The sequence below is a fragment of the Diuraphis noxia genome, unplaced genomic scaffold, assembly GCF_037042655.1.
Source record: "Diuraphis noxia isolate RWA-SAM2 unplaced genomic scaffold, SU_Dnox_SAM2 contig0001, whole genome shotgun sequence".
Taxonomy (NCBI): Eukaryota; Metazoa; Arthropoda; class Insecta; order Hemiptera; family Aphididae; genus Diuraphis; species Diuraphis noxia.
The window spans coordinates 470,497-484,656 of NW_028301711.1; the positions used below are offsets into that span (position 1 = coordinate 470,497).

Below are 14,160 nucleotides of genomic sequence, written 5' to 3' on the forward strand. Positions count from 1 at the left end.
TAATATTATAAATTCACCATCAATATTTGAACACTTAAATTTGTTAAGTATTAAAAAATAAAATACCCTTTTAGTTATTACTTATTACTTATTAACGACTCACGATTCAAATATTGTTCTTATGACTTATCAGTTATCTTATAAAATTATAACCTAAATTATAACCGTTTATTCACTCCACATATATTGTTAGTATGTGATTAACGTTAACCAGGTATAGGATTTACTTCCATATCATGTGACCATGGAACCATGATATCAATATAATAGACTTTAATCGTCCACAGCGAACAAAACAAATAACAGCTGATCAAAATTAGTTTTACGGTTTTACCCACGATTCACCTAATCGCAATTCAGCCTAATAAATCATATCGTATTACCCGTATTGTTCTGTCTTCTCTGTCCGTAGGTAGTCCGTTACGGCGTACTCCATAGGTAATGAGTGGGTCGAGGGTATTACGCGGGGATACGTGAGTAGGTATGCCACCACGACAGATACTAATGGTCCGATTACTTAAAATATGACATTATGACAATAAGTTAATGTAGGGAGTAGGTACAATGATTATCATTTATCACTATTAGCATTGATTTTATAATATACAGATGAGCCATACTATAGGAGTTATTGGAAACATGTTTTTAGTTAAATTAAAATCCGAGAGGTATCGTTATTATATTTGTAAACAATTATATTTTATTTAATAAGAAATCTATTTATATAAACGATAGACGCCTTGAAACTTGTGCAGGTTATACCGGTATGCCACTATTTACGAATTGGCCGGCTTCGCGTATTATCAGTTTATTACAGCCAGTAATATTGTGTAAACAGGAATAATAACACCAATAAAAGATATAGAATACAAGTAGGTTATTTATTTTTCAAAAAAATTACACATAAATCAATTTACAGTATAATTTGTTGTAATTTGATATTTTTATTAAATTACAAAAGGTACAATAATAAAATACAATTTACTTTGCATAATTATAATAATAATATTAATAATTACGCTTAAACTAAAAATTACTTTCAATTTATAATTAAATAACAATAATTGTAATTTGTAGGTATATAAAAAATATTGATAGATTGCGTTAAATAATATTGTCATTTATTTAATAATAATAATATATATTTATTGCATTTAAAGAAATATACAGATACAATTTAAAGAATATTATACAACCAAATATAAAGTTTAATTAAATTAAATATTACCAACATTAATTTTTATAAGTTTACAAATTATGTACACAATTTAAAATTACAATATAATAAATCTAAAAATATGTATTGTATTATTACAATGTTTATTATAAAATAATAATAGAATATAACTTTAACAAATAAATAATTTAAAAAAATATATAAAATTTAATTTTTTTAAACATGACTTAAAATTTTTAATTTTTCAATCTTTGCTAATTTAGATGTTGTTGCATATAGTTGAGTTTTTTTAAATATTTTACAAATTAAAAGTAAGTGTATGATATATAATTTATGATCAACACAATTAATATTAATATTAATCCATGTATTTATAATATCACAATTTTGAATTTTTTTAGTTAAATGTTGCCTAATTTTTTTTCTATGCTGTAGATTATCAAATTTTTTTTCAAAAATATTTAATATTCTATCAATTATATGATTGAAATCTTTTGTCGGAGCCTTAAGTCCAGTGTCCAAAGAAGAATAGTTTTTGTTCAATATTAACAGTTGATTTTTTTCATCTAATAATTTTTCAGTTATTAATTCACATTCACAATATTTACAATTAAATTTATTAATACATTTATATGCTAAATAGCCAGCAAAATATGTAACGGAACAATCTTCTAAACTCACTGTCGATTTTGAATATTCTTCACTTGATGAATTTAAACTGGATGTTGAATTTTCAGAAATTGAAAGAGATTCTTCAGTATCTGAAGAATTTTCATTTATTTTCGACTGGTCTGTATTTAATAAAATCAACTCATGATGGTTGTTTGGTTCTTCTTCGCCATCATCAATATCTTCGCAGTTCGCTCCTTTAGAAGTACACAATGAAAAAATGCAAGTACTTCTAATAGATGTTCTTATTGTTCTTGCAGTCGGGTTTTTATTGAAACCACCTTTTTGTCTTATTACACTAACCAAATTTTCCAATGCGTCTTGATTTAATCTATTAGTAAAAATAAAAGTTACTCCATTACCCAATTTTTCTTCTTCAAAAAAATATAAAATTCCATTAATTGTCTGTGTAAGACCTTTAAAACATGGAGGTGTCGTTTTCTTTCCGTTTTTTACTTTTTGTGTATTTTGAAAATATCGTCGGTTAAAAGGCTATTTGCTGTAAGCGACACTTTTGTTGTAAGCGACACTAGGTACCCAGCGTTGTAGACGACGTTCTATCGGATCCATAGATAGTTTTCATGCAGTGATATCATTATTTTATATCGTGTTATCAATGATCAAACTTTATGCTGTAAGCGACAGGTATGAAAAAAGTGCTGTGTAAGCGACAACATTTGATTTAGGTGACATTCTTATTTATTGAATGAGCAGTAAACGACATAATAATTATGTGTTAAACGTCCAATTTTTTTTTAGTAATGATGTATACGCCATATTGTCGCTTATAACAGTTTAATTTGTCGCTTACAGCATTGTTGTTGTATAAACAAATGCGTGGTATGTAATAGATAAGAAAAAAAATGCGGTAAGGGATATTGATTTTTAGGTTAGTTCAATTTGATCATAATAATCACAGATAATGTAAGACAGCTGCTGTATAATATTTTGGAGGTAGTATATTATAACGATTAAAACCGCCAAATAATTTATGATAATAAATAATAATTATTATATTATTGTTTATATTGATGATAATAATAAAGTAATCGTCAAGTTTGTTGAAGAGAACGTGGATAGTGGATCCACTATCACATAAGATAATATTTTATTATTACCTATTAGTGTTTGTGTCATTTAATTCGCTTTTAACACACGAAGGGTTTCAACTATTTTTCGGTAAGTACCTACACCATAAAATACCTATTGTTTTCAATGCATACTTATAAATACAGTACGGTATTTGAAGCCGAAAACTTGATGTAGGTACCAAATGAAACCACGTATAAATAAACTTATTGAGATCGAATATTTATCTACATTTTTCGATGGCGCTTGAAGCATTTTATTAGTAAATAACGTAAGCGACAAAAGTACAAGTAAGCAAATTAAAATGTGGCAAACGCCAAAAATAAAATGTAGGTATTTACTAAAAAATCAAAAAGTTATATTACTCTATGGAATTAGATTTATCTTAAAGATAAATATAATACGTATATGTGAAAAAAAAATTGAAGGATTATCTATAAAACAAAAAAAGTTATACCATTTTGAAAATAAAAAAAAAGATAAAATCGTTTTTGGGTTCTCCTTAACAGTTTGAAATGTGTCGCTTACAGCAAATAGCCTTTTAACCGACGATATGTTGATGCTTCAATTAAAAATGATTTTACAATACCTGAGTCAGACAATGCACAGTTGTATGGATTTTTACTAAATAATGTTCTACTATTTAAACAGTCAAATAATTTATTAACAAATTCTATAAATTCTGCTGTGTTGTTTGCTGTTGTACTTAGTAATTGGTTTGTTCCAATACACGTTCGTATAGTGGATGCCATTGTGTGACTCAGTAATTGAACAGCTAATTTTACTCGCATTTTTTGGAATGAACTTGGATTGATATGAGCATCCGTTATTTTTAAAAGAGCTCTACTTTTTGTATTTTTTTTATCTATTTGATACGTTTCCGCTATATCACTGAATGAAATTATATCATCGCCCTTTTTAAAACAAGAACTAATTAAGTTGTTTCGAATACTCTTGAATAGGTGTGGAACGTCAAAAATTGAAAATATTTTATGTTCTTCGACGAAAAAAAATGGTTTATTTTCATTGATTCCTAATGATTTTAATGCACTTTGGTTATTTGTGCCTTGATCACAGACTAACATTTTTGGACATAAACCTATTTTTAATAATTCACTTATGACATCAACTATTAAATTCTTTAGCAATTTATGATTTACCCCTGAGTGCGCTAAAAAATAAGCTACTGAAAATTTCCATGAGGTATATATTCCTCGAGCCATGAATACCATCACCGAATTAGCGGTTTTTTTTGATCGACCGTAATGTCCAAAATCTTCGAATCCTTCGATAAAATCGTAGTCTTTCGAATACTCCAAAAATTATTTTATATATATTTCATCAAAACTTACACTGCATATTTTATCGATGGTTGATTTATTTTCAAATTTTTTTTGTATATGACTAAAAAATGATGTACTAAATCCAGGTAAAAATTTTGACTCGCCTATCCAACGACGAATTGTAGATGGACCGGGTAAATTAATATTTTGAAGTCTTAAAAATTTGTAGGCTGCAGGTGATTTATAAAATAAAGTTAGAGCTAAATTTTTTTCTTCTGATGTCCAAGGAGTTCGTTTTTTTTTTAAGTTGCATTGTAACTATTGCTCGAGAATTTTTGGAATGGAATTTGTGTGAATACATGAGACTTCGTAATGTGTTGCGTGTTTTAAATCGAGTTACACGCCCTTTTAACTTGCTTATTTGAACCATTTTATTGCGCAATTTATTCTTCTGTTCATTTATTATTTTATTTTATTTTATTTTCCTTGGGGTGTCATCATTTGTAAACATAATTGTTTTTGAACATGAGCTAGGCATATCTATTATGTCATTAATTCTAGTTCGTTTTGGAGTGTCACATATAGAAGACGGGCTAGGAAAAATAAGTTCAGCAACATCACTTCTAGTTCTGTTGTATATTTTAGTTGGAGTAAGTGTTTTTAATTGTAAATCTATTTCATCTATATCTTTATTTTCAATAACTGCTGGTAAAATATTACCTATAAAAAAAAAAAAAAAGAATTGTATTAGTATTTATATTTTATTTGCATTTTATCTCACAGTGATTTTTATTTATTAATCATTTTTAAATTATTATATATTATTAAATCTGATTTTTTCAATATAGGTACAAATAAGTTACAATTTTTCATTTCATATTAGTACCTATAATAGGACCCTATAAACTTAAAAAAGCGAGGTCAAGTGGGTTACTGTAATGGATGGAATTAAATTTGAATCCAATGATATATCATTGTATACGAAAAACGATTCTGAGCGGAGACGGTTTATCTGTAAGGTTAGGTTAAATCTAGTGAATCTTGGCTCAGAGATGATTAATTTAATTTGACTTTCCAGTGGACATTTCTTTTATTTTGCAACTGCAATTGTAAAAATATGTTAGGAGCCTTGTATTAAATTTTTAAATCTTAGAATTAAAAAGAAAACTTTAATGAATTTCTATCTAAGATAATTTGAACATTGCCGTAATTTTTACGTATTTAGTCAAAATTTGAACTTTAAATACTTATAAATAAAAATTTTGACAATATATTCCTTTTATTTTGCAACTGCTATTGTAAAAATATGTTAGGATCCTTGAAATTAAATTTTGAAATCCTAGATATAAAAGGAAAATTTTTTATGAATTTCTAGCTTAAAATAATTTGTGAATTTTCGTGATTTTTACATAATATGTTGTCAAAATTTGAACTTTAAATGCTTATAAATAAAAATTGTGACTATGTATTTCTTTTATTTTGCAACTGTTATTGTAAAAATATGTTAGGAGCCTTCTATTAAATTTTCAAATCTTAGAATTAAAAAGAAAAACTTTTATGAATTTCTATCAAAGATAATTTGAACATTGCCGTAATTTTTACGTATTTAGTCAAAATTTGAACTTTAAATGCTTATAAAAAAAATCGTGCCTACGAATTTTGAATATTTTTTAACTGCTATTGTAACAATATTTTAAGATGTATTAAATTTCCAAGCTTTTCTGCCTAACAAATAAATTTTTATCGATATTAATTAAAAAACTAATAATGATCGAAAATTTCAAATGCCTATGAATAGTTCAACTTAAGTCAACATTTTTTGAAAATTGCATGGTGGATAGAATATACTTATATAAACATTCGGTGAAAATTTCATGTATCTATGGTCATTCGTTTTAATGGTACATCAAAAACCAAATTCGATTTTGTCGAAAAATGAGTGTGCGTAAAATTTCCCGTTTTTCCCTTAATTTTTAGTTTGTTTTTCTCGATTATTTAGAAAAGTATTAAGAATTTTTTACTTTTGACCCCCCAAAGTACCAACTAGATTCACTTTCTGATCGAACGAGGTACTGAAGTCAAAAATCGAAGCATTTTTTACTGCCCGAAAACGTGATGACAGACACAAAAAAAAAAAAAAAATAAAAACACATCATGGTAAAATCAATACATTCATCGCTCATCCGCTCAGAATCTAAAACTAAAATAAAACGAATATTTCAAATGCCTATAAATAGCATTAAAATAAGCGAAATATTTTGAAAATTAAACCATGTAAAAAAAATGTCTATCCTTATAACTGATGAAAATTTCAAGTATCTGGGACTTATACTTTTAATAATAACAAATATTTAAAATCGTTTGGAGATAAATTGTTATCGTTACGCAATTTCGTATAAATTTTAAATTCAAACGCACATACAATTTTTCCTATAATTATGTTTCGAGTTTTCTTTATAGCTATTTGAAGAAAAACTTATGAAAAACTTGGTGTTGAATTTTTTAACCTTAGATATAAATACAAACAATTTTATGATTTTTCAATTACAAAATTACTTGAAAATTTTCGCGATATTGACATATTTCGTAAAAATTTGAGCTTATAAAAAAATTGTGACCATCGATTTTTGATTTTTTTTTAACTATAATAAGAACATCTCATGAGGAACCTTGTATTAAACATTTTTTGGCAGCAAGAAATTTTTTTATCAAGACTTCAAAAAAAAAATCGAAAAATCGAAAATTTCAGTTATCTATAAGTAGCTCAAATAAAGTCAAAATATTTTGAAAATTTAACCGTGTACAGATAACGCTAGTATAAACATATGGTAAAAATTTTAAGTATTTATAGTGATTCGTTTTTGAGTTACAACAAAATTTTAACAAAAACTGGTTTAGCGTATAAATTTCCGTTTTTCTGTCACTTTTTTTTGTATTTTCCGACTTTTTTTAAAACTACTGTAAAATTTTTAGATTTTACCTCTATAATGCACTATGGATATTTACTTTGCCATTGGAAACTACCCACCGAAATTTGAAATTGAAGCATTATTTCGATAAATTATGTTGTACACACACACACACACACAAAACACAAATCACTTCGTTCAGAAAGGATTTATTAGGTATGAAGCATTTTTTATAATTATTGGGCATTTTAATATTATTATAAATTATTAAAAATTTATAAATCAAACTTCTAAAAATATAGTTTTTGAATGTTCTAAAAAACTATCATTCATAAATATTAAATACCTATATATTATTATCAAATAGTGAAAGACTAAATATATTACATTAAAAACAAATTTATTAGAATAATAAAAATCTCTTACCAGATGATGTAGATGACTGCGGTTGTTCAGAATTATGTTTATAAGGGTGTAACAATTATAATATGTTACATGATACCTAAATATATATATATATGTACTACACGTCTACACACTTAACATTATGTACGATGAACTGCTGACCAATACAATAATATTAACACACACTCATAACTGTAAGACCTATGGTCAATACACACCATGTATGAAGTAAGTTAGTTCACTATGTACCTTAGACCTCAACACTCAACAAACATCGAACTCCGTATAACTACGATACAGTCAGATAGTTGGATAGAATATAATTTATATAGCTTGTGAGTATTATTATTTGTAAGTGTTTAATCTATAATAAAACTTAATGATAACTGAAACGGAATCCTAGTTATTTAAATATATTTAAGATCCTGTTATATATATATATATATCTACCCCTGGCTACGGTAATTATATCTATAGAGTCCTACGACTCTCACTGGATATCTTATATTTAACTGGTCGTTCCCCCGACCACGTTACAAGGGATTGCCGTTGGTTTCAAATTTTTATTTGAATTATTCATGAATGACTCTGGAGAAAAATGCTCTTGACATATATATCTATTATATAGCTGTGTCTTGTCTAAAGACAATAAATTTACGTTTCCTATAAAATATTATTATAATATAATTAAAATATTAATACTTTAAAAATAAATATGTATAGGTATATATTTTATGCAATTTATTTCTTACCTGAATTAATTATCCATGTTTGATGTCTTTCATCTTTTGGAATCCGAAACATTGATAAATTAGGAAATTTTGTTGTTGTTTTAAAACAGTTAAAATATTGACATTTATTGCCAGGCATTTTGTATATAAAGATAATATACTTTAAAAGTGCCAAAGTAAAATAATGTAATCGTAGGTACACTATTCAATATATTATAACAAATTAAAACGCTAATGCAATAATTTTATACACTCGTAGTAGTCGTAGTTCCGTACACGTATACGCAATGACAGATGAACAGGGACTAAAATTTGGTCAGGATAATCGATAAAATGTATTAAGCCAATATACCTACCTATTTTGTATAGCTACCTATATTAAATCACCTCATTGGCATTCCTTTTCGGTTTGTTTGGGTGTCCAAAGTCCCATGTCCTAAGCCCAACAAGTGCCCTTAACCATAGCTATGTTCATGCATTGTTATAAACATAACAGAATAGATCACAAATACGCAACATGTACACAATATACATGTAGGTACACACGATGATGTATGGTGTGTTATAGACGTTAGTTGTTTAGAATAAGTTAAGATATATTCAGATAAAATTATAAAATGCTCAAATTAAACTATTTTTTTACGGCTGGTATTGGTAGAAATTTATTGATATGAATGTATACATCATGCTATTCAAATATACTAATTTCATAGGTACTTAATTTTAAAATATGTAATACTACTACAAATGGTACACAAATACTTTAAAATGGTTATAACTTATAGGTAAGGAGGCCCATAACTTATTTTTTTTGTTTCTGAAATTTACCAAAGTAGTTAAAACTAGTATATAATTCAAAGAAATAGATTTTCATTGATTTTATATTTTTCAGGGAGGCATATTGTCATTATTGTCCCCCTTGCCAATTATTTTGCGCTCATCGTGAATAACAATATCAATATTATGCAATATGTGTTTTTGGTAATAAAATGTTACTATATGATCCATCTACTTATTTATAAGCAGCTAATTACATATAACATTAATTTTAAAATATGTTTTGCATAAATTATATCTTGGCATCGAAGAAAATATACTCTATTCAGAATAAGAATTCCCACTCGCTTGACGAAAACTCGTTTCGTTCGCGCATGTTTGTTGCCACCAGCTGGCGTTCATGTCGGCAGCCCCGCCGCCGCCGACATTCCGCAGATGTATACGTAGTGAGCTATAATATCACATGCGTCTATGCCACAAGTGGCTTACACGTTCATTCCGCAACATACCAAAACACCGCGCACCCTCCGATATTTGCTCTGTTTTTTTTCTTAGTATATTGTGAATTATTTATCCAACATGGCAGACAGTGCTAGTGAGGATAATCCTGAATATGGCCCATCACCAATTAAAAAGGGAAAAAGTGGAAAAGTGAGTATTATATAATATAATATATAAATCTGTTATAATTCTCAATTTCAAATACGCAGACTTTGGTAAAATACTTTTAAAAAGTATTTGGAATAAATACTCAAACACTTATGAAAAATAGTATTCTGGATAAAGTATTTTAAATACATCAGAAATATTACAAATACTTTTTAAATTTTTGTTTTAAATATTAAAATTAAAATTTGTCAATATATAAATATATATAATTTTAAAATGTGTATGGTAGTGTAGAAATATCCAGGAAAACAATAAAACAATTATTATCGTAGTTATTCCGAATACTGTCGAGAAAAGTATTCTAAATACTTAAAAAGTATTTCTGAATACTGTATTTGCAGGAACACATCATTCAGAATACTAGCCAAGACTGCAAATACGTCCTCCAAGACAGCAATTTTATTAAGACTTATATTTTTAAATATTTTTATTTCAGATTATAAGTGAGGATTTAAGAATCCGTGTTATAAATATGTACAAATGTATTATACAAGACGAACCTAACATGTCCATGAGAAGAATTCGAGACCAAATATCTGAAATATTGTGTATTAGCGACCGTTCAATACACAACATTATTAAGACGTACAAGGAAACAAACACTGTGCCTGTTCCAAAACAAACAAGAAAAAAAAATCATTTCGTGATCTTTTTGATGATTTTGCAAAAAACGCGGTACGTAGGCATGTTCACAGCATATGGTTTCGCCGTGAAATTCCTACGGTTGATAAAATCTACCAAGCCGTATCCGCCGACAACAGTTTGCCACCGATATCGAGAACAAATTTATTTCACCTTATGAAAGACTTAGATTTCCGGTATAGTAAAAGAAGTAGGAACAGTGCTATGACCGAAAAAAATGAAATTGTCGTGTGGCGAAGAATGTATTTGGACAACATCAAAAAATACCGGGAAGAGGGTCGACATATTTATTTCCTCGACGAGACATGGGTGAATGCTGGCGACTGTACTACGAAAACGTGGGTCGACGAAACAATCAAATCTCACCGTGACGCATTTCTAAAAGGTCTATCGACAGGTGCTGTTAATCCATCGGGCAAAGGAAAACGGCTCATTGTACTCCACATCGGCTCAGAAGACGGTTTTCTACCCGGAGGTTTGCTGTGTTTCGAATCAAAAAAAAACACAAATGACTACCATGATGAAATGAATGGGGACACATTTCGTGAATGGATGGAGGGAATTCTACCTCGCCTAAAACCGAACTCCGTTATTGTCATGGACAACGCTTCCTACCATTCAGTTAAAATCGACAAAGCCCCAACATCAAATACAAGAAAGGCGGATATTATAAAGTGGTTAGAGGATAAGGGAGAAGTCATAGACCGATCTATGGTTATCCCTCAACTATTGCACATGGTGAAACGATTGAAGCCACTACATACTAAGTATGTTATTGACGAGCTTGTTAAAGCAAATAATCATACAGTGTTACGAATCCCGCCATACCACTGCGAGCTTAACCCCATTGAGCTCGCTTGGTCATCGGTGAAGAACCACGTCCGGATGAATAATACTACATTCAAGCTTCCAGACGTCAAAAATTTATTAATAGAGGGCATCAATAGAGTTGACGCAGAAATGTGGAAAAATTTTATAAGCCACACCAAAAAGGAGGAGATTAAGTTTTACGAAGTTGATAATATTATAGACGAGGTCTTGTCGGCGGAAAAAACGGATTTGTTGATGACCATTACGGGAGACACGTCATCGTCTGAAACGGATTCAGATTCTGATTAGTAATTTAAAATGTACCTTAATTTTTGTAAATAATTGTTTTGAAATAATAATTTTAAAAAATATTAGTTACTTTTGTATATATGAATTTGTATTTATTTATTAGTTTTAATTTCCTATTTAAATTATATGTGTTGGTATATTTGGTCTGATAATAATTTTATGTGACTTAGGCATTGTGTCTGGTGTAGAACAATAAGATAAAAGTACGAAAAAAAATGGTAAAGAAAACAAACTATACATTATAAATTTATAACATAATAATATGTAATAATTATTACGATCTTGTTAGTTGTTTTTATGATCATCTGTATACACGGCGGCAGCTGTCGATGGCGACGGGTGACGGCAGACGTCGACAACTGGCGACCAATCACAGCGCGGCAGTAACTCGCCAGGGGGGTTTGACGGATGCCGGCGGCTCAGTTGCATGCGCGAAAGTGGGAATTCTTATTCTGAATAGAGTATAGAAATAAACAATTTAAGGACCAAAATAGTAAATTGTATGCACCCATGAATTAATAAATCAGGCGCTGCAGTAGGTAATATAGAAACATTAGAAACTATTAATCATTAAGTATTCTATGGCAATTTATGTATAATAAATAATAAATTAATAATATTAGAGAATAAATTACCTTATATTTTTCAATAACAACATAGGCTTCACAATAAACAATAATATTAACGTTAAAGTTTTGTACTTTTTTATAATCGTATTTTTTCAGTACAAAAAAAATGTGCTTTTTAAAAAGTCAATAAGTTCTCATTTTTTTAATGATATTGAATTTTAATTCTACAATACTCAAGTAAAGAAAAATACAAATTGTATTTCCAAACAGCGACAAAAGTGTTTAAAGAACAAATTTTATGTCTTGCGTCCTATTAAATAATATTGCTTATTTGGTCACACTTCTTGAAAGCGGACCACTACTCTCTCCTTACCAATGTATGATGGAGCTAACCCCCCGTGACAGCGACTGCTAGCCTTCTTTCACCCGCCTTTCATACCTATGACGGGGCCTAACACCGCGTGACAGCAGCCGCCGACAGCGCTCTGCAGTGGTCGCCAGCAATTAGCTGTTACCGGTTTTTTCTACGGTATGGCTTATCTGTATATTATAAAATCAATGCTATTAGGTATATCTTGTGTTCGAACTATATCGAATTTATTACTTTTAACTTCTGGTCTTTATATTAGATAAGTATTATTATGACCAGTGGCGAGATCACATTCAGTGGGGCGAACTGCATGACACCCAGTCAAATGGGTATTATAAAATACATTTAGGGGCACGACTTACGCTTGCTGTACCTACTACTTGAATTAATTTGAAAAGTGTAATATCTTTTACCTTGACACATAAAAATCCTGATAGCGGGGTATCTACTGACAAGGTATAATACATTTACACACAATAACTGCCTCCCAAAACCTCCCAACTTTAGGCAGCTATAACTCGCCAATGGATTAACGAAAATGAAAATTTAAACGTGATAATTCATAAAAAAATAGCTTTGTTAGTTTATAACAATTTTTGTATGGGTTGCTATTTGAAAATCAAAACTTGATAGTGGTTTACCTAATAAATATAAGGGTGTAAAAAATTTAAATGTTATACAATTGTAGAAATGCATGAATCTAAAAATTTGAAAAAAATTAATTACTTTTTGAAATAATGAGTGTTCAACGATAAAAAAATCACCCTGTATAAAAAAAAAAAATGTTAAGTTGTACAACCCGGATTTAGCCGAAATATAAGTTAAAGGAAATCAAAATGATTAAAATAAGTATTTATTCACGAATATTTTTTTTTTCCCATTATAATTTTTTTATTTATTAAAATTTTATATTATATAAGAAACACGTGGACTAAATAGCCCCTATGTTTCATTTAAGTTAGGGGGTGTTAAGAACCACTGTTTTAGCTAGTATATGTATATGTTAATATTAGTATAATATGTATATGTTAATATTATTATATGTATATGTGTAAGCCGTCGTCGGGTTCAAGGAATGTGCTGATGAAGCCATCGAGACAAATACACAAAGTTAATCAGTCCTAAAGTGTTTGTGAATTTATTTGTGAGGACATCTCAGGATCGTCCATAATAGTAATAACTTATTACCAAGCGACAAACACGTGGTGCTTGGGCCCCTCTATTATCGCTTATCACCTTTTATAATATGGATAATAATATTATGAGATTTTTTTATCAAAATCAGTTACAGTTGTGACTGCTCGGGAATATTTCTCATGCACCGAGAGTCAAATGGCCGCCTTAAACACTTCTCACGGTCGCCAAACACGGACCGAGGCTCGAGAGCCGGAGTGCCGTGGATTTTTAGTAATTTTAAAAAATAAGATAGGTAGTGTGCTTGGACCAGTAACATGGGTGACCGGCAATAAAAAAACAAACCTCAATTTAGGGAAAAATTATAGATTTTATTTTATTATAGGTATATTTGTTTTTTTTTTTTAAGTTGGGCGCCGAGAAAGCCCATGGTCGGTCAGAAAAGAAATTTATAAAAATAATAATAATTGACCCATAATAAATAATGATCAATAATAATAAGAACAATAATAATAATAATAATTGCACACATTAAATGCCAGCCGGTTCCGACATAGCGGTTACCGGCGGTTGATATAATATTTAAACCAATATAACACACATTATAATATATATTA

The 14,160-nt window shown here is 29.0% G+C and overlaps 1 protein-coding gene across 1 annotated transcript; it reads left to right on the plus strand.

The window, feature by feature from the left end:
* Positions 1-9,502: 9,502 nt before the first annotated feature.
* Positions 9,503-11,549, plus strand: LOC149059120 (uncharacterized). The gene is made up of 2 exons (XM_089216159.1): positions 9,503-9,691; positions 10,146-11,549. Exon 2 carries the CDS (start codon positions 10,508-10,510, stop codon positions 11,468-11,470), a length of 963 nt encoding a protein of 320 aa, XP_089072285.1. The 5' UTR covers positions 9,503-9,691; positions 10,146-10,507; the 3' UTR covers positions 11,471-11,549.
* Positions 11,550-14,160: the final 2,611 nt, after the last annotated feature.